General features: G+C 31.5%; 1 protein-coding gene across 2 annotated transcripts; it reads right to left on the bottom strand.

The window, feature by feature from the left end:
• Window positions 1-11,838: 11,838 nt before the first annotated feature.
• On the bottom strand, window positions 11,839-22,482 carry LOC100260540 (receptor-like cytosolic serine/threonine-protein kinase RBK2). 2 transcript variants are annotated; one of them, XM_010661736.3, is made up of 9 exons: window positions 21,864-22,482; window positions 20,694-20,806; window positions 20,256-20,597; window positions 19,762-20,013; window positions 19,522-19,676; window positions 13,564-13,643; window positions 13,353-13,488; window positions 13,115-13,261; window positions 11,839-12,433 (listed from the first exon to the last, which is right to left on the bottom strand). In XM_010661736.3, exons 1-9 carry the CDS (start codon window positions 22,025-22,027, stop codon window positions 12,278-12,280), a joined length of 1,545 nt encoding a protein of 514 aa, XP_010660038.1. In that variant the 5' UTR covers window positions 22,028-22,482; the 3' UTR covers window positions 11,839-12,277. The 2 variants fall into 2 exon arrangements, with proteins under 2 accessions (XP_010660038.1, XP_002264044.3); XM_002264008.5 differs by having other exon boundaries at window positions 20,256-20,480; window positions 21,864-22,480.
• Window positions 22,483-22,874: the final 392 nt, after the last annotated feature.

Raw genomic sequence — 22,874 nt, 5'->3', positions numbered from 1 at the left:
TTTTTTTTGAAATACCTATATCTTGGTGGGTTGGGTCTAGCCTCTAGGTTGTGCCTACAGTTTTGGCAACCATCTCTTTGACTACATTTTGCCACCTCAGCACGTGGCATTTTGCATTTTTGGCTTTAAATTTTTTTAAAAAAATTATAAATATTAACACCTTTTTCTATTTTAGGAAGGGATTCAATTTGAAATATGCATTAAGAAAAGGTAAAAATAATTTTTTTAATAAGAAATTACTATTTTTGAAACTTAATAACTATTTTATTATTATTTTAATTAGAAATTACAATTGAAATAAGACAATTTTCCACTTATATACTTTTATTAATTGTAAAATGATTTTGTCACACCTATTAAGACTGCGGACAACAAGACACATCGGATGGCTATGCATGACACAAGAATGCAATGCCCTATACAACACATGGAAGCAAATCCCAATAAGATAAAAGCGGGTTAATAAAAATATAAAATTATATTTTTATTTTTTGAAAGGTAAAAATAAATTAAAAAATAAAATAATTAAAATCTCGATTTCATAGCCATGAATGATGATGGGGACATTACAATATTCAATTCAAAGTCAAGAAATTTTGTACAGATGAAATAAAATGGTGTCTTGTTTCTGTCGCACTGAGTTCCAATTTTGCCCATCTACACACATCGATTTTATTACTCTTGCATGGGCAAATGGGTCCTTAGTCAGGGTATCAGGACTCAGGACTCATGACTCATGACCCTCATCCCAAACCGCGATAATCAAGGGTCATGACTCATGACTCATGCCATCGTGGATATCGGTGATATTTTTTGAAAATAGTGGGGGTGGTAGTGATAATATTGAAAACTTAATGGGAAGATTCAACAATTACGGAAAGTAAATTGAAAGGGAAGTAAAAAATTATTATTTGATTATAAAATTGGTTACGTCACGACACGAGCCACACGGCAATTGGAATATCTTAAACCAGATGCCGAACCCAAATAGCGTGAAGTGTTTTTTCAGATAATATAAATTATTTAAAAAATAAATAAATACATAAATACATATATATATATATATATATATATATATATATATATATATATATTTTTTTTTAATTTAATTTTTTTTTATATTTACTCTCCACGTGGGATAATCTTTATTATCATGTATTTAAAAATGTAGAAATTCTGAAATTATTTACTAAATTGGAAGGCTAAGGAAGTAATTCCACATACGAAGGGATCCGCCTCGGAATCTCCCTTGATACCAAAAAAATAAATAAATTTATTTTATTATCTTAAATTTGCTTACTCGTCCCTAAATTATAGATATTTATTAAGGAATATAAGCAATAAATATTCTTGATTTTTTAAATATTCATTGTATTTACTTAGAAAAATGATTCATTTCGACGGCTAATATGTGCATGCACCACATCATAATATATATTTTTTAAATTTAAGAAATCAAGAATATAAATGGTATTTAAACAATTTCAAGTTTTGAAAATGGAAGAAACCCTCCTAATTTTGAAGAAAAATCATTCTTTTTTGTTGAAAAAGTAAATTTAAAATAAATAAATAAATAAATCATCCAAAACATTTTAGCCCAATTTGATAACTGTTTTTTAAAAACAATTCTAAAAAATAATTTTTTAAAATTATTTTATAATATTTTATAAAACAAAAGTTATCAGTTTTTAATAATTTTTATATCTAAAACCTTATTTTTAATTATTATACACTGTTTATATAATTATATTTTAAAACAATTTTAAAAAATAAAAATTAAAAAAACAATTAAAAGATGTTTTTTAAAGATATTCTATTATTAAAAATAAAAAATAAATTTCTAATCATTAAATTTTATATATATATATTTTAAAAAATATTTTAGATTATAGAATATTCTTCTAAGATTGTATTGGTGGATTAGATTCCATATTTTCATGTTACGTTAGCTTGAATCAAAAGGCTATGAACTCTACACATGAGGTTTCGTGTGAAAGAGAAAACAATAAATTGAATTAATGACCGTTAATTATGTTAATTTTGAAATAAGAACCTAATACACATACTATGACATTTAATATTATTTAATATAAATTAATGACATATTATTTTCGGTGCATAAAAATAATTTTTAGAGCTAGATGTACTAGGAACCCAATGAATTAATAATTCTCAATTAAAACTAATCAGAGGATCCACCTGGAACAGATGGCCTGGTTTCTTGAGCCACTCAAATTTCTGTTTAAATAAGAAAAAATATTTTCATATATCTATATATATATATATAAATTAAAACCAGTCAAAACTTAAACATCTATAAAGAAAATTATAAATACACGTGTATAGTGTCCAACTGTCTCTTAATTTTATTTTATTTATTGGGATATTTGGAGGTTTGATGAAAAAATTTACTCTATGAAAAAGTAATAATTCTATAAAATATATATCAAAAAATTATGTTTTGTTGCATATTTTTATGAAAAAGTGGGTTTTGACTTAGTAATTTAATGAATATATAAAAGAAAAAATCTCAAATTCTGTAATTAAATTTATCTTTATATTTGTTGATATATATTTTAAAATATATATAATTATATAATTACTTTTGTGATATATACATATTGGAGGTGTAATTTAGGTGGGTTGACTAGACTTAACTCAAACCCAATCGCACGTTAAGACAAACTTGAGTTATATATATTTGAGGTGTAATTTGGATTGGTTGACTTGACCTAACCCAAACCCTAATCAAGTTGAACTTAAGTTATGTTTTTTTAACACGAACTCAATTTGAGTTGAACTTAGACTAATGTTTAGACAACTCAAGTCTAACCAAAACTTGATTTAATGTTTTTATAATATTTTTAATGTATATTATCTTATATAATAATATTTATTTTTTTATTTTTAAAAAAAAATCAAATAATATATATATATATTAGTGTTTATTTTTTTGTTGATATCTTGAAAATTTGTTATACTTACTACTTAAATTTTCATTTAAATACATTAAAAAAGTTTTTTTTAAATATTATAAATAAATTTTAATTATATAACCTGACCAATCCATGTCTAATTTTACCAATCTGAGTCTAATCCGACTAACCTAAATCTAATTTGAACAACCCAAATTCAACCCGAATTTAGAAAAATAAGGTTAAATCAGAGTTTAGGTTAAATACCTTAGGTTAGATTGAGGTTGAATTGATTGTTTCTTGAAATATTCATTAACCCAATCTCAAATTATATGTATATTCAAAACTTGAACATCCATAAAGAAAAAATGTTATTATAAATATACATATGACTATCTCTTCATTCTTTTGAGATATTTGAAGATTATATGAAAAATTCTACTTCATGATAAATTAATAATTTTATAAAATATATATTAAAAAATTATGCTTTGTTGCATATTTTTACGAAAAAACTGGGATGACTTTAATTTGACAAAATATGAAAAAAAAAAATCAAATTTTGCAAATTAAAATTTGCCTCATATATATATGTCGGCAACATAAAAAAGGTAAGTAGGCCCACCACATGGATAACACTCATCTTCTACTTTTTGTTTTTTAACTCTTCCACGATGAAAGATATGATTTTATATATATATATATATATATTTTTTCTCTTCGTCAAACTATATTAAGAAAGAGAGTACAAAAATATTGAAGTGGTTTTCCATGGATTCATGATAAAGTCGGAATTGGTGGCGATGACCGTGGACTATATGGTCAATCTTGTCTTCAAAGGTCTATTGCATGGATTTTTGTACTCATGCAACCTTTGGTGGAGGTGGTGGATGAGTGAAGGTTGATGGCGGAGCCAGCTAGTGCCTCCTCTCCCCTAATGACAATTCTGAACCAATGGGTTAAAGCTAGCTCATATTTGTTTGAAGGGTTGCTCCTCCAACTAAACTGCTAGCTCCGTCATTCATTCATTGATGATTGCTTTTAAATTGGGTTGATTTTATGTAGAGTGTTGCCACATGACAAAGGGCTAAATTATAAAACAAACCTCATGTACATCAACATGCATGGCAATAACAATAATTTTGAGGTAAAAAGGGAAAAAGAGATTAATTATAGATTATCAAAAACCAAAATTAACTAAATAATGAATGTTGTCACGTAGATATAATGAAAGTTTCTAAGTAGCTTACCTTTGAAAGGCTCATTGTCGGTTATAAAAACTATACCTAAAACCTATTATCTCATGAATTTGAAATAGTCAAAGACCAAAAAAAAAAGTACGAGTCTGTTTGGTCATGTAATTTAAAAACATTTTTCTGTTTTTAAAATTTTTTAATAATGTTTCATTGTTCTTTTCTGAAAATGATTTTTAAAAATAAAATGAAATAGAAAACAATCTTTAAAGAACAAGTAGGAGTTCTTTTTACTAGTTTTTAAAAACAAAAGGAAAATATAAATCCATTTGGCCACATTTTTCAAAACTTATTTTTAAAACCAGTTTTTTTTTTTTTTAGCTTAAAAATAGTTTTTAAAAACAAGTTTAAAAAAATGTGGCCAAACGAGCACTAAGATTGGTTATATATAAATGTCCTTAATTGTGGGGGGTTTCCCTCCACATGACCGTCCCCAAATAAAAAACCCTTGGTCCGTCCAAGGTAAGCAAATCATTCTTCTAGAATCATCCATTTGAACCAAAACAAATTCCATTTGTCACAAGAGGAAAGAAATTTCCTTCTTTCTAAGAGTTGTACAGAATGGACAAACCATGTCAACTAAGATCTCCAGACGGATTAACCAATACAGTTGAAGATTCCAGGCATTGAGTAGACGGATAATCACATCTAGTGCCTAAGCAACGGCCTAGATGACATTTATGCTTGAAAGTTAATGTCTATTAATTGCTACGCGCAATTTGCGACTTTGACAAACGTAAATGCATAGTTAACTATATGGTCCGAGACTCTTACTCAATGGCCAACAAATGACACCAGTCAGCGGATTTTGTTTGATATGATTGCATAATCCGCGCAGAGATGATGACGTTGACTTTCTTGCTAAGGCTTGATTTTTGCCTTGATAGCAACCACCATCATAGAAAAGGTATGAAGGCATCATCAGCGCTATGATAACAATGTCATCCACTCTATAAAAGCCCCATGAGAAGCATGAAAAAGGTACGCGCATATAGAGCCATTCGAAAGAATTAGATCCGTCCTATTTCTTTTCTAACTTAAACTTCTGAGAGGCATGCCCAGACCACCTGTTCGGACATCCTTTTGTATAGGGAAAAAGCTTGTCTGACTCCAGAGAAGGTAGATGGACTCAATTTGGTTGACATTGCACCAACATTAATGTTGATAAAATAACCCTCGTTTGGCCATGTTTTTTAATACCTATTTTTTAAAAAATTGTTTTAAAATTTAAAAACAATAAAAAATTATTTTTTAGTATTTTTTTTAACTAAAGGTGTTTGAAAAATTAAAAAAAAAACACTTTTTAGAAATAAAAAATAAAAACTTGTTTAATTGGATAAGTTGATTTTAAAATTTTATTTTGATTTTGTTAAAAATTATAAACTCAATTTATATAATATTAATCAAATTTATTGTCATTAAAAATAAAAAATTTTGAGTAAAATATTAATAGTAAGATTACAATAAATCATAATAAATGTTTTTGAAAAAAAAAAATATGATAAAAAAAACTTGTTTTTTAATAAGAATGTTTAAAAAATGAATTTAAAAAAAATGGTTTTTGAAAATCATGTAAAAATAAAACCTATGTCTATGTTTGGTTTTGGAAAGTATTAGAGAAAGAAAAAAAATGTTAAAAAAATTATTTTCTCATGTTTTGTTTTGTTATGGAAAATGCGAAAGAAAGTTAAAATTATTAAGAAATTTGTATATTTTTACATTATTTAATTTTTTATAAATGAAATTTTTTTTGAAGTAATAAATAAAAATAATTTATCGATTTTAAATGTAATATTTATTTTCCTTCGTTTTTTCTATTTTTCCTCTCTATTTTTTTTTTTGTATTTTCGTTTAAACTTTCCGGGAACCAAACATAGTCTAAAATTTTGTTTGGCCAAGTAATTTATAAATAATTTTCTATTTTTAAAACTAGAAAACAATTTTTCTAATTCTTTTTTTTTTTCATGTTTAACAAATGTTTTTAAGTTATAGTTTTTAAAAACAAGATTAAAAAATTAATTTTTAAAGAACAACCCCAGGCTATTTTGTATTATTTTTAAAAATAATATAAAATTAAGAATATGTATATATTGAGAAAAAACTACGCTCCATTTTATAATCCATGATGTTCTTGGAAGGTGATCATGTAGGTATAGTCGCCTTGATTGATTTTATAAAGCTGGTGTTGATGCTATTGCTCCCATCATGATGTCAATGATAAGGGAGTTGCTTAGAAATGTAGTGGACTACATATGGTGATGCTAGGGATGAGGAAAGGTTGAGGGTGGTGATTGCGGTGGCACCGACGAGGGAATAAGTCAAGAACCTTGTGAAGAAGAATGAAAATGTACTTGTATGGCTTTGAGGTCTTGCGGAATTCAACTATGAGGTTGGAATGGGAGATGATTTTCACGTAGGCTACTCTCCGATTGATGAGCTCAATCGACAGGTACAAGGCTTAAAGGAAGCGAGGTTGTATTAAAAAAAGGAAGGTCTTTGTTGTTGGTGTCGAGCCAACTAGAGTTAGGTCCGTCCAGCTTCACTGGAGTCAGGCGAACTTCTTCCCTTGTTCGTGCTTTTTGAGGAGTCCGTCCAACTTCACTAAAGTCGGACAAACTTTTTTCCTGCATATAAGGATGTTCGGACGGGTAGTCCTAGCACACTCCTCCGAAGCTTAAGTTAGATGAGGATAACTCAAACTATTTTTTAGGAGAGAATGAGGGTATGCGTGAGTACCTTGTTCGTGCTTTTTGGGGGGTTTATATAGAGTTGATGGCACTGTCCTTTATCTTGTAATGATGATTGTGTGGATTGTCAACGTCGTTATTGCGGTGTGGATTGGGCAATCACATCAAGTAAGAGCGGCTAACTGGTGCCATTTGCTGACTGTTGTGCCAAAATCTCGGACTGTGTAGCTGACTGTCCATTTAACTTGCCAATGTCTGGGAATGTGTGTAACAATTAATTAACATTGACTTTTGGGTGTAAATGGTGTCTAGTCCGACGCTCAGACATTAAGCGGCTAGGCCGACACTCAAACATCAAGCAACTAAGCCGGAACTCAGACATCAGGGCTAGGTTGTTGCTCAGACATCAATCGTCTAGTCCGACGCTCAAACATCAGACGTCTAGACCAATGCTCAGACATCATGCGTGGTAGACCATGCATGCCAGAAATCCTGAGGACCTGACTGGATGGATTTGCCTGTTTGATAGGTCTAACCGACTCGACCTGCCCATTCCGTCTGGCATTGTAGGCCCGTCTAAAAGGTTAACTAACTTGATTTGTCCATTTCGTCTAGCATTGTGGAAGAAGGAAAACTTCTCACTTCTGGTGTTAGACGGAGCTCATCTTGATCCAAACGGAGTGATTCCAGATGAGTTATATGTTTGCCCTGGACGACCAAAGGGTCTTAAGTCTGGGAAGGACACGTGAAAGGAAGCCCCCCACACTTGTGAGATTCAAAAAACCATAAAGAAAAGGAGAAAAAAAGTTTTTAAGTTTTATTATTATAACCATTCAATGAATACACATAACACAAAATAGGCTTTAAATAAGATTACGATCAAAGAAATAAAAGACTAATTTACCCCTATGTTAAAAAAAATAATAATGCTTACATTATAAATAAATAACTCTAATAAAAAATAAATCTAATATCCCTCATAAACTCATCGATGCAACTTTAAGAAGTATCAAGAGTTTGTCAACCAAAAACCAAAAATAAGGAAGTGGGTGTGACTTGATAAACAAGTTTGCAATATACAAGGAAGAATGAACAAAAGACAAAGTAAGAGTAGCATGTTGAAGGTGATGATGAGTGAGGTAGCAATCAATCTCAACATGCTTGGTTTTTTCATAAAAAACGAAGTTATGTGCAATCTAAACAACACTCTTACACACTTATGAACCTAAAATTCAAATATCTCAAAACAAATGCGCCACCACAAAATACGTGTTAGGATTAAACTAAAGTAAGGCATGATGTAATAAAGTCAAACTTGACTATCCTCTTATTGTCCCTTTTATGCATTGACACTGATTTAAACATTTGATTCATATATCTTACATTGTACATAATTTAAGTGCATTAGGAGTTACATAGAGAATACAAGTCATAAGTTTCTTGTAAGTAAACGATTTGTCCATAATTGGTTCATGGATTTAGGCATTCAATAGAAACTATAGTGCATTACCTTCTAATTTGAGGGATGCTTTGTCTTGGTTGTTGGAATAGGTTTCCCATAGTGAGTGCACTAGTGTATGTAATGCACACTAAATAGGATCTATGGTGAATCATGACGTAAGGTTATTAGTTGTCATGATTCATTAAGCTATTATACTACATGAACTCTTAATCTTGAGGGGATATTGAGTTCATGTTGAAATTAACAGGAAACTTTAACCTATGAGTAAGACCCTAAAATGATCATATATCTCTAAGAATTAGATCACTATTGATGAAGGTTGGTAGCAACATGTATTCTCAACAAAAACACCATAATATCTCATGAGTTTGAGATAACGTGTCCCCTTGGGTGATCCAAGAGACATGTAATCATGAAATTTGTAGTCGAAGTAATTTCTTTAGTGTAATTCGACATATGGTCTTTGGAGTTAGATTATGTCAGTTGATCACATAATAAGTAAGATTTGTAATTCAGGGATTGTAAAAGTAATCTTAATAGGTGATAATACTACCTTGTTATATTATAGATATCAGTTTATGGAGAGTCTACATTTAGTGGATATCAAGTCACAAACCTAAACTCAATCTCATTGTTATTTACATAGAGAATTGAAGTATAATTGATTCTCTTTAATGGAATGTTGAATCAACTTCAAAATTAGATTTTGAATGAGTCAATACTCCTATGGGTTCTAGTGGTTCCTACTCTGAGCCCATATACCATGATGACATGATTTATAAGGGTGGATTGACTCTAGGTTCACTCTTGTGTATAAGAGTGTTTTGGTAATTGCGCAAAATTGCACAAGAGATAGTAAACAAGGTCTCTGAATTTGGTTAATTGATTAATTAGACAACCTTATTGGGTTAATTAATCAATTAGTGCTCAGTTTAGGCTGAATTTAGTGACCTAAGCCCATATAGGCTTAAGTCACTTAAGTCCAATAAGGGAACCTTATAAATACCCCCTCAGAGGGTTAAGGTTTTAGGTTAGTAGGCTTCCACCTCTAGAGGGTGAGAGAATCAAAGTTCCCTTCCTTCCAAAAGCTACCATTTTGAGTGTCAAGGTCATGGACACAGTCAATGGGGGGAAGACTTTGGATGTACGAGACCTCCACAAACTGTAGACTTCTTTTTCATAGGCTTGGATTCGATTTGGGAACATCTAGATTGAATATATGAGTTTCAAATCTTTAGATCTTTATTCTAAAACGGTTTTTGAAGCCATTGTTTTTTATTGTGCTAATCTATAGATTCCTAGGGATAAATGCATGTACCTTACGAGATTCAAGGCCTTTGAATGGAGTAATCTAGAGTTCCCAGCAATAGGTATTGAAATGAAGACCACTAAACTCACAGGAAAATACTGGCTCCCGCATAATCCAATTCTAAAGTTGATTCAACACTCCATTAAAGAGAATTGATTGCACTTCAGTATCCTATGAAATTATAACGAGACGAAGATTAAGTTTGTGACCTACTATTTACTGCATACAGACCTTTCATGAATTGGTGTCTGTAATATAATATGATAGTACTATCTCTTATTAAGATTACATTTCCAATACTTGAGTTATAGATCTACTTATTATATGATCAATTAGTGTACTCTAGCTGTAAGAAACATATATAAAATTTCCACTAGAGGAAATGCTATGGTCATAACCTTCTAAATCACATGTCCTTGGGATCAACTAAAATGACACATTGTTTCAATCCCTTGAGATGTCATGGTATCTCTATTGAGAATATCTATTGTTACTAAATTTTATTAATAGTGACCTAATCCTTATATATATGTATATAACTTTAGAGTTTTACCCATAAGTCAAACTTCATGTTGACTTTAACACAAACTCAATATTCTCCCAAGGTTGAGAGTTCATGCAGTATAGTAGTTTTGTGAATCATGATAATTGATAGTCTTGCATCATGATTTATTGTAAGTTCAATTCAATGTGTAACCATATAATTAGTACACTTATTATGGGAAACTCATCTTGATGGCTAAAACAAGTCATCCTTCCAATTATAAGGTGATGCACTATAATTTCTATTGGATTGCTCAAATATATGAATCGACTACAAACAACTTATCATCTTATAAGAAACTTATGACTTGTATCATTTGTGTGACTCCTAATGCACCTAAGTTATATACAATGTAAGGGATATGAACGTAATATGCTCAAATAACCAATTAATGCAAATGAGATAGTAAAGTAAATAAGAAACATAAATAAATAAATTTATTAATAAATCCTTCTTGACATTACTTAAAAAAATGTTGACTAACAAACAAGGATTTCATGCACTCAACCCTCATAAGTGCAAATATCCTAGAAGTTATATATTTGATAAAGAAGAATCATGAGTAGTAATATAAGATAAAACAAAATAAAAAATAAACAAATTCTTGAGAAGTTTGACATGTTGAAAATTGGGATAATATGAGAAATAAATCCTCTAAAATAATCCGACCATATGCACTAAATGCCAACCAAATGTACTAGTAACAAGAAATTACTAGGGTTAAATAAAAAGAGGAATGTTACAAAGTATGCTACGATTTTTTTTTTCTTTTTAAATTTTATTGGCCACCAATCATCCCATTCAAAAAATTTACATGAAAAAGGTGGAAAAAAACAACATATTTCCTTTTATTAGTATCTTTATCTCCTAAATTGAATGTGAAGCCAAAAGGAGAAAAAAAATGGAAAAGGCCAAGAACAACATAGGTCCATGAAAGTACTCCAACTTTGCCCCAAAGAAAAAAACCTTAAAAAGACACAAATCATCTCATACAAGGCATCTTTAAGGCAAAACCATTATATCCTCATTCATCATTGGAAAAAACAACAAAACCTTATTCTCTATAAAACTCATACTCTACCATTCATGGACATCACCACTCCAAATGCCCACACCCTTCAAACTACCTCAATATTCATATATTGTGTTTGTTCATAATTGAAAAGTGTCCACTTAGGTTTATCATAATTGAAAAGTTAAAAATAATACTAAAAGGAAGATTAGTTTTCTATAGTTAGGCATCCATGTGAATGAGTCTACCAGTCAATTGATATTTTATTGACATAGAAAATAAAAGAAACGTTCAGGAAGTAATTATCTTACTCATAAAAAAGTCCGTGTATCTTAAGATATTTTTAAATGAATAGAGATAATTTGATTTACAAAATTTAGGGTTATTTTTTCCTTGATTTTTCAAATTATTGAGCCAAAACCCTTCTTCCATTTTTTTTTTTATCAAAGAAATTAAAATAACTTTAATGTAATGTAAACACGGTCAAAGTTATCTCCATTAATACTTCACAAATTACCACTCAATCATCAGCCTGAACTGGCTAAACAGCACAACCCTTGTGTGAAGGTGAAAATGGAAACCTGAAGTTCCAACTTGCAGATATATAATCAAACACAAATAACATAAATAATTAGAAGTAGATTTCTATTGTTCAATCATCAATGTGATGTCACCTGAACATGTTCCTATAGGAATTATACATCTGCTTAACACTTTAGGAAGCACATGATTTCTTTTAGTAGAAGCACTCCTGCTTGTTATTTTCAATTACATACAGAAAGCTCCCATAAACTCCATATCAACATGGTGTGGGAAGGCTGAGAGGGTGTTTGGTCATCCTCTGGTAAAGTGGAAATTCCATCATTCTCTCTTGTTTTCCATGGAATTCAGAACCATTCCATCTTGATTTTCATGTCACTGTGTATCATGGTTTTTATGGTTCAAGGATGGACTGCTGCTTCCAAATTCCATGCAAAACAAATCAGAATTAATGGTTTCATCTCCATTAGTCTTTCCTAATGCACCCTGAAACTCCAGAACTACAGCTACTGTTATTTGAATATTCTTGCACCACATTTAGGAACCAAGAACAGGTTACTGATCTTCTCCAAGACGTTCATCCAGACACTTGGTTGAGTTGTATTCTGCTGCGTCCAAGATTTCATTGGAGTATGTTCTTTTGGGCATGTGGTTTTGAGATTCTTGTGCACCGTCTGGGTTGTATTCATCACCTCTGAGCAGCACAACCACCTGCATATAACAACAGAAAAACAAATTTGACTGCTACCCAATGTTTGCTTGCCTATGGGGCTTGTTTTCTTTTTCAACCTTTTTTTCCCTTCTACTTTAAGCATATATCCTTGAAAGGGGTTCTAAGGGCAACTTTTCAAAGAAGAAAGCCTAAGACAAGACCTTAATAAAGCCTGGTTCTATGTTGTCTCCTGTAAGAAGGAAGGCACTATTGGTTGGTAGTGATTGCTTCTTGCTTTAGAGAAAACAAAGTAAATTTTGCTTTAAAAAGCAAGAAAAGTATCTCAAGAGTGAAACCAATCATGGTAGTTTTAGTTTTCAAGAGCACAAAAACGTATATAACATTTATTTAGTGTTTCACAATGTGGGATAGGAGGGCATGATCATCATTAAACTTAAACATTTGAATTATTAAAACAAACTTCTTATCTATAGAAATGAAGTGATGTATTATTTTGCTCAATTGTTGTTTACAGCATGGGCCGACTCGGCCAAATCAGTATGGTCAGAGTCATTCACCAGAAAGGAGAAACAGGTCATGTTACTAGAATGCTCTCCCTTTGTTAGAGGCATGATGATGGACATGACCCATGAATGGGTGGAAACAGTGGTAAGATCAGGATGACTCTTAACAAACCATATGGAGGGGGTATCATGCACCTTCCTAAAGTTGGTACTTGCCTGATTCATTCGAGGTCGTAGAACTGGAGACTGCTCAATGCACAGAGAGGCAGTCAGGAGCATGCGATCCATCTCTTCTTCGTCATACTCATCAAGAGCAGGATCAACAAGTTCTGCAACAGAATTTTTGTACAGCAAAGGTTTTGCCTGCCAAAAAAAGAAGTTGAACCAGTCAGCAAAGGCTTTAATCTATGACAGCATGTGATGGTATGTTCAAATTCTGCAAAAGAAAACACACCCAAACCACAAGGCTTTGCTTCATATGGTCCACAGCTCGGCGTCCTGTAATGAGCTCCAAAAGTAGCACCCCAAAAGAAAATATATCCGTTTTTTCATCCACTATGCCATGCATGAAGTATTCGGGCGCAAAATAGCTGCCATACAAGGAAAGCATAGAGTCAGCAGAACTTCATTAGCCTTCAATTCATAAGCCTCTTAGGCTTACCCACCCAAATGTGCCTTCAAACTTTGTTACGTTGAAGTGCGTCCACTGCTTTGGTAGCCACTTTGCAAGACCAAAATCACAAATCTGGATTAAGATGGACTGAATTAGACATTGAATGATAAATACAAAGAAAATTACAGCATAGATTTTCCATAATAGGATAATTGACATTATAAGAGAGGAATCTAGGATTAATAGAGTTAAAATATATGCAATAAAATTACAAATTCTGTCCAATTTTTTATAATGAAGTCATCATCAATTCTGGAAACTCCTTGCTGCATGAATGAATGCATTTAAGCAATGGCAGAAAAACAATCAGTGCCTTCCATAATTCATGAAAGTAAAGCTAAAAAAAATGTGATTGACAGAATAATCCAACAGAAAGAGCAACTATACTGGTTTCCCAACTTGGAAATTGCAACAAAGTAAAAGAAAAAGAACAAAAATCCCGATCTTTTGATAAAAATTTGATAAGGAAAAGCCTTGGTTAGGCTTAATGGCTACATGGAACAAGATATAAATTCCTTAAGAACTAAACCTTGTTTGACTTACACCTTAATTGTCTTCTGGATGTGAGGAATATGCAAAACACCTGAAGAAGTGCTGCTCGAGCCCCTGAATTGTAGGTATCAAAGTTTGAGGCTTCTATGTGGCACGTCCCTGGTAAGGCTAGCCTTACCATGTACACTAACTAAAATAGGTTTCTAACTAAATCAACAATATAGTTTCTCATGATCTATTTGCAATATTTTTTAATTGAATCTAAAATTGAATAAATTGGAAAACATCAATTTCTTTTATGTCCATGATCATAGAGACAATTTCTGTATACATCATGATTTTTCACCTTTCAAATTAATGTTTGATGATGATTGAATAGCCCCTAAGGTGTGCTAATCTTAAATTTCAAATAATTGAGTCATGCATAAAGAATGGTTATGATAATTAAAGGGGTTATTCTTGTGATGAAAATAGACTTTTTTTGGGTCAGCTAATTTTCTCTTCCAATCAGTTTACTATTAAGTAAAAAAAAAAAAAAAATCAGCTTGAATTATTAATCACGACTATTTGTTATTGACTCAAGAATGTTTGTAGACAGGCTTAAACTCTATTGTGTAATTACAAATTGCAATGGCCTCAGCTAATAGGCCCTGAAATTTGAGTAACAATTTTATTTGTGGAACTTATTTAAAAGTCTCGTTTCAATAGAGTTCGGATAACCTGTTCGTAATGTAGCGTAAAAGTTTTGTTCAACTTTATAAGGTAAGAGCTCTGGTTTTCTTCCTTTATGATTTTCTTTCTGGGAATTACATGTATGCAAAAGTGCAAAAGCTAGAGTTTCCCCCCATCCCTTTCTCTATATGATTTTTTCTTAAAAATGATTCATTGCATTACTTCATTCTTGAGGACAACACTTTAATGACAATAATGAGATAACATATTTTCGTTGCTTAAACTTATGAGAATTCTCTCATTATATCTAAATGATTTGTGATTACCAATCTTCTATTTCAGTTCTTTAGTTTATGCAATTTCTCTACGCTCCAATAGATTCTCAATGTAGTGTTTCTTTTGAAGAAGCTCTAGGTTATTCTAGGTTTTGTTAAATTATAGCCTTCCAAAACCTTCAGAGACTAGGTTTTTCTGCACTCATATAAAAAGCATTTATCTCCATGGTCTGCGAAAATCGCCACATGAAATACTTTTCTCGACAATTTTCAACAACCATCAACAAAACATTCCTTTTTTGGTTTTTCTTCACCTCCAAGATAAGATTCTCTTGATGGTTTTAAAAAAATTGTCAAGAAATTTTACCTTTTATTTACATTGACATTTATGATGATTTTCAAGGGGATAAAAAAAATCAAGGCCCTCCTCTATAGTTTTTCACACTCAAGAAAATCTTTTTCCTTTTATAATAATGTCTCCTTTCATATTGTCTAACTAAAAACAAAAACCTTTCATTCTCCTCTACTTCCTACAATCTTATCTTAAAACTAACTATAACCTTTATTTTCTTTGGATGAAGATACGCATTCATCAAACTTCATGTGGTTAAAGATGTTGAGTACTCCTCTCCTCAGGTATTGTTGAGGAGTAGGTTTTTCACATGGGAAACAACTTGGGGTAGGTTTTATTTTGGACCAGCTCAAAAAGAAGGGTTGGAGGATCCCAAATAGATGCTATATGTCTTAAAAAAATAAAGAAATGGCTGACCTTATCCTCCTTTAGTGCTCGAAAGCAACTATTTTGTGGTAGCTAATCTATGCCTTTTTTGGAGTTTAGTGAGAGATGCATTCTTCGGTGAGAGGTGCCCCTTTTGAGTTGGCATGCATTTTTCATCGAAAAGAAGAGGAAAAAGGCTTGAAAAACTACTCTTTTATACTTATTTTGGACATTATGAAGGGAGAGAAATAGGAGAGCGTTCAAAAATATTAAGGCAACCAAGCTATTAAATAATCATTCATGTACTTCTTGTTGGAATAGGTCAAGGTGTCAATAGGAGATCGCTCCTTGTCCATGTTGGACTTTGTGGAGTAGTTAGGCTCTAAGTAAGACATGGTTTTTGTTTTTTGTGTTCCCCTCACCTTGTCTTTTAGCCTTTTTAGCGTCTTTGTATATATCATTATAATTTTATGTGCCCCTTTAGGTGTTGTTAATACAATCAATATTTTACTTTAAAAAAAAAAACACTACTGTTCTATAAGAGATTATTCCAAATATTGCTTAAGTCACAAGCTTGTATGCTGATCAAATGATATATTGTAAATACAGTACATATCCCATAGGTAAAAGGTTTATTGGAAATTTAGGTCTTGTGACATTTCTAGATAGGGTATGAAAGGACACACTCATAATTTCACTAGAATATCATTATCGTAATAGGTGAAATATCAAAATGACACAACTTTAGTGAAATGAATTCTAATATCCTGGTTGTAGAATGTTCCTTGACAAAAAAAAAAGAAAAAAAAAGAAAATGAAGAATAGACATTTATAATCTGAAAAAGTTTCCAAGTAAACTCACTTAAATCTTTGTCCTTTCTAGTTGATATTAGTGATTGAGCAATCAAAAAGATAAATTCCTGTAGAAGCCGCCAAATAAACAATATATTGACACATTTTATCATATCAGAAACTATAAGTAAACTAGAGATGTTATCTAAGCTTTGCTCCATGTGAAAAATATTTATATAGAGTCCTCTCTTGCTTCAACAAAAGAAATGAATGCCATGTACTCTTATCTTTTCTCCCAATCTTGCTTCATGCCTTGTCAACTTAAAGCTTTATTAAATTTGAAGAGTAGGTTGTTTCATTTTCATCTAGCTAATTTCTATAAGACTAACTCAATTATGTTATTGCTTAGAAACTTAGAATATAGATTTGAAAAGTGCAAGAATACATAACCCAAGGCTTGCACTAGAGTGAAATGAGTTGCAATTTACTCAATTAACTCAATATATCTGTTATTGCATAGGATATAGTTTTGAAATGTGCAAGCCACATTTATGGCGTAAAGATTTCTTAAAGTCTAGGTGCAAGATGCAATTGAAGGTGTGCACTTGAGTGAAGTAAGACATAACCTAGGGTGCATTGCAATTTTGTAAAATATTGTAAACTTGAATATGCAAAAATATGTTTCAAATATATTTAATTTGTAGAAAGAACTAAGAATGACGGTGCACCCTTAGGAACTTAAGAAAAGGAAAGGAAAAAAAGACAGTTGTGCCTCTTTAATAAGACATTCTCCTTGGCTGGTACCATTCTAACAACTATGATCAAGAAAAGAACATGACTGTTCTATCACTCAAGTAAGATACGTTTAGCTTTGGAAGGAAGGTGAAGATTTTTTTCTCGAGGACAAACTACTCAATTGGAAATGATCAAAGCATAATCTTTTAGCATATTATTTGGTGTGAAAGTAGACCACTAAAAGATTGTTTCCCTAGGATATATAGCATAGTATCTTCGGTTAGAGGATAAGCTTGTGTGGAATTTAACTAGGAATGGCTTTTTCTCTAATGGATCCTACTATAATTTTATGACAATGAGGGAATCTTTTTTGTTTCTAACAAAAGTAGTTTGGAATTCCAAGGTGCCATGTAAGGTTAGTTTCTTCATTTCATAGGCCAGCATGGAAGAAAATTATCATGATTGATCAACCTATGCAGAGAGGATCTTTTTTTTAATTGTTGTTGCCTTTGCAAGCATGGAGTTGAGTGAGCAAACAACATTTTGATCCATTGTAAGTTGGTTTATAGCCATTGGTCTTTGGTTTTCTCATTATATGGGGTGGCTTTGGTGTTGTCATAATCAATTAAGGAGATTTTGCAAAGTTGGCAAAGAGCTTTTGTGGGATCCAACCACAAAATAGTTTGGAAATTAATCTCTATTTGTTTTGGAGTGTTTAAAAATCTTAGCACTTTTTTGACAATGTTTTCGAAAAAAAGTTATCAAAAAACAGTTTTTTAGAACAATTCTTAAAAATTATTCTTAATTATTTTAAGGAACATCTATTTGGAAACTCAAATATGAAAAACAATATTCTCAACTTATTTTCCATGAAGCTATACACTTATGATAATTCAAAATTTCTCAAAGTTTTCTTCATTTTTTAAATTATCTCTTACAACATTCTAAAAGAACACCTAAAAATACCTCAAATTTGTTCTAAAAAGCAACCTATTTTCATACTAGATTCTCAAAAAATGGTTTTAGTTAAAAATTTGTCAAATGAGTTTTTTGAGTTAAAAAACTGTTTTATGTTCTAAAGAAAAAAAATGTTCTTAAAAACCATTCCCAACTAAGCTCTTAGAATCTTTGAAGGATCTAATAAGTCGATAATGGCAACAAAGAATGCTTTACTTAAAGCCTTGTTTCTTTGGAATAATGAAGAAGTAGGATTTGTAAACCTTTTCTTTTTGTGTAGATAGATTGGGAGTGGGTTAGCTTGTTAGATGTTGTGTCTTTGAGGAGTATCTTGTATACATCGTGTCTACTTGGTTTGCAACCTTTTAGTTAGTGCTTTTAATTTATTACTTTTTTGTTTTGTCTATAAAAAAAATAATAATAAAAAAAATAAATAAATAAAAGGAAAGATATGTTTAGATTTAATGTTTATGTTCATGCTCTGAAATATTCCATTGTTTGGAAAGGCCGTGAATATTGGCAGAACCTTTCATACTTTTGATGCTTTAATTGGTGGTGGATTTAGTTCATCAAAGCGGCTTATGCAGAAATAAAGACATGCCAAGCCAAATGCCACTGCAAAAACTGTCATAAAGATTCATAAAGCCTGTACATGACTGCAAGGCATCCGTTAGAGAGCACTTACACTTCTATGATTCCATGTTTGCCACACTAAACCAATGACTAGCTAATTGGTGTGCCAAATCCTAATAAAAATTACCTAGACCACAAAAATTAAATAATTTGACTACAAATCTTTACAAATATATAGAAATCGCTTGGATCTTTTGCTTGATCTATGTATGGGTTTCGTGGCTCTTTATAACAGAATGAAATCTTACGGCAGTGCTTCCTATATCTGGAGAAATTGTTTTATGCTAAAATTGACTTAGATATGCACAACAGAAGTGAAGCTATAGATATACATAACCAATAACATCAGGCATTTAAAAGGTGTAGGTAAAACAAAATGCATGGCAATAGCATTATTGGAAGGAGAAAACTCTGTACAAGAAACAAAAAGGGATTAATAAATGTAACTAGCCATTAATGTTTTGAACCGTATGGATAGGCATATTTATAGCTTCAATTAACAGTTTGTTTGGATAATGCTGGTGAGTCTTAATCCTTCAGTATTGAGTTTATATCACACACATCTACCAGAACTGACTTGTTGCTGAAATTGTTTTCAAGGAGAAAACACTGAAAAAACCTGAATGTAAGTGAAATGAAGCATTAACAATTAGTTGTGCTTAGGTTTGAGAGGTACCTGAGGCTCAAAATCCTCTGTGAGCAAAATGTTATCAGCTTTTATATCTCTATGAATGATTCGCCTTTGACAATGCTCGTGAAGGTACCGTAGGCCATCAGCTGTTCCTAAAGCAATTTTATACCTACTACTCCACTCTAGTTTACTCTTTGTAACTGGAAACCATAAGGGAACATATAATAAACTGAACTAAAAATGAGTAATAATCCAGAAGCAAGAGTGTGAGAATTATGAACAAACCATGAAGTAGAGATCCTAAACTCCCGAGGGGCGATAACTGCAGAACAAGGTGCAGTCCTCCTTGAACGCCATACCCTATCAACTTAGCAGTATTGGGATGGTTTACATGAGCTATGATGCCAAGCTCATGTAAAAAGCTCATTACCCTCTCTTCTGGTGTTCCTTGAGTCAGCCGCTTAATGGCAATGAACTGCCCATCTTTTAAACGACCCTTATAAACTTCAGCATAACCACCCTTTCCAATCAAATTTTCTGCAATAGAAAGGAACCATTAATCATATAGTTGAAGCATTGATCAAGATTTTGTATGGATTTTCAACAAAAGTTAAAACTTTATTTTTTGAGTGGGAGATAAACTTTATTTTCAGGGGGTAATCTAGAAACTGAGAATATAGTAAGTACACCATCAGGAAAAAAGGAAAGAAATTGCAATTCAAGTTGAACAAAAAAAAAAAAAAGGATTGTCGGTTTCAAATCAGGAACAAACAACAGACCGTGGTGAAAATTCTTTGTTGCATTCTGGAGTTCAACTAAGCTGAAATTCTTCCATGAACTGTTGAAAGTATTTACAGCAAGCACATTCTCTCTTGCACTTTGACTTTTTCCTCTTGATCTCTTTGACATGACAGGAGTTAAGGATGGGAAACGAATAACTGAATTCTTTGTGAACCGATTGAGAAATGAACGCCAGTGTGAACGTGCTCTTGACCTTTTGGATTCTGAGCTACCAAGACAGGAAGTTTGCATTTCAGGTACAAAGCTTTCAGCACAGAATTCTAGAATTCCTTTAGGAGTGTGTTCATCTTTTCCCTTCTTCATATCCAACAATCTCAAGTCTACAAGAGAAAATTTAATGCAGAAGGGAAGAGAAAATTGAAACACACATGCAGGTAATTCAATTTATATAGGGTCATAAGAAATGCAGATGCTACCTTGGGCAGAAACAGAGGAAGGAAACCGAGAACCTGATATTTTATCTCTAGCAGAAACAGCCTCATCTTTTGGGGTCTTTTCCAATAATTTTCTGACATTCTTAGCCATTTTCCTGCAAAAATAAGCATACTGTCAATGAAGAATCCATGACAGCCAAACCAAGGAAGAGAAAGATCAAATTGTACTAGGAGGAAGAGATAGAAATCACCAAAAAGGAGATAAATAACTTCATTGAAATCATCTCTAACAGAATGGAAGAGATTAAAAAAATAGCATTGGGTGAGTAAGATTGCGTAAGAGACGAAAGCTTAAAATCATCTGCAAAATTTACTAGGCTGTTAATCAATAACCCAAAACCTACCAAAATCAATCAATGAAACAAACAAACAAAATGAGCTCAAATTTACTCTTGTTTCCTATAAAAAAAACAGAATTCTCAAAACACATAAGCAAAAACTGAAAAAGGTAGTAAAAAAAAAAATTAAGCTGAAAACTTTCATATACACATTATGAAAATCTTTAGAACACAAAAACATAATATTCTCCAAACACATAAGGTAAAGGTCAATATTTTTTTTAAAGAAAATGTTGGATACATATGAAAGCAAACCAAAAACATAATCCAAAATTGCACCAAATATGAATTCTTAGCCTCAAAAACTACTAGAAAGAAGAATCGTATATAAATCCCATAAGTTAAATCTAAATTCTACTCTCATGGCATAAAAGATGCCAAAATTCAAATAACTAAATCTTAAAAATTGTTATCAAAAGGAAAAAGAAAAAAAATCGTTGGATAGATAACAATTTTAAAATAGAAAAATCCCCAAATCGAAAAGCTAAATTTGAAATAAAAATAAAAATAAAAATAAAAATGATCAAATATTAAAAAAAATAAAAAATAAAAAATAAAAAATAAAGCATAACAGTTGATGGTAAAATCTCTAAATCTGCCATATGATCATGTAAGAACATAGAATCCATAGAACCCATTATCTTAAACTCAAAGAAAAAGGGAAAAAAACAATTCAAAAACACACAAGAAATGCAGAACACATCGCATCAGAAGATCTAAATTTCCTCGTCACGACACAGAATCACTAAAAGCCCAGAAGCCAAAACTCAAAACCCAGTGCAGAAATTGAGGTAAGACCAAGACCAACACGTACCATGATGAAGAAGCCTTAGAATCTCCAGCAACCTCCATGGCAAAAGCTTGTAACACCAGACCCCAACAAAGAAAAGGAAACAAAAGAAGAGAGGTCAAAGGAAAAACGCAATGCAGTGGCCAACATTTTCCTACACGCTCAGGATGAAGCCTTTGATCGTTCATACATATTTTTTTTGCTACAAAATCGGGTGTATTACCATGTGAAAGCTAAAAATGGAAAAAATAAAATGTATGAATCGCTCTGTCAGCAAAAGGGAAGAGTGGGGTTGGTTTTACAGATATATTGTCTGTTGTTTATGAATTGGAGAGAGGAGAGCGTAGGAAGCAGTGTTGCAATGGGTGGTTGACACGTGGGAGAAGCTGTGGAGCGACTTCTGCTCCCAACCTTGAACCCTTTACAAACAGATACAGAGTTAAACGTTGTGTTAGAGAAGACTCAGAACACAATAGAATATTTCCCCATGTTCAGTTTTGGCCTCATGTTCTTCATATTCCCTCTATTCCCAATGTGGGACTTTGGGTTCTCATTTTTACCCTTGTTTGATTTTTATTTTTATTTTTATTTTTACATTCAATTAATAGAGTCTTAATTTGAATAGCCAGAGTTTGAGACTAAGGGTATAAATAAATCGATAAAAATATATGAATTAGTAATATTTTTCTTTAATTTGATTGATAAATTATTTTTTTGTTTTTATTCTGGTTTCATAAAAATTCTATTATAGGCTATAGTGAATTTATATAATCATTTTTTTTTTTAAATTTGACGGGTAATCATTTTCATTAGTTTAGTGAATTTAAATAAAGATGTTTAATTATTTTATGGAAAAAAATGTGGGTTCTCTTTTACATTTCTATTTAAGTACAATTTTCCCAATAAATTATCAATGCCTTTTTAAATTTATTTATTTTCATGTCTCGAAATCTTTAAATAAGCTTTTTTTTTTCTTTCAAATGAATTATTTGATAGAAAATAATAAATTTTCTAATTTCTATGAAATGAGATAAT

Source organism: Vitis vinifera, chromosome 14 (assembly GCF_030704535.1).
Source record: "Vitis vinifera cultivar Pinot Noir 40024 chromosome 14, ASM3070453v1".
In the NCBI taxonomy this organism is placed as follows: Eukaryota; Viridiplantae; Streptophyta; class Magnoliopsida; order Vitales; family Vitaceae; genus Vitis; species Vitis vinifera.
Note: the sequence above shows the minus strand (reverse complement) of the source record. Positions and strands in the feature narration are given on the sequence as shown.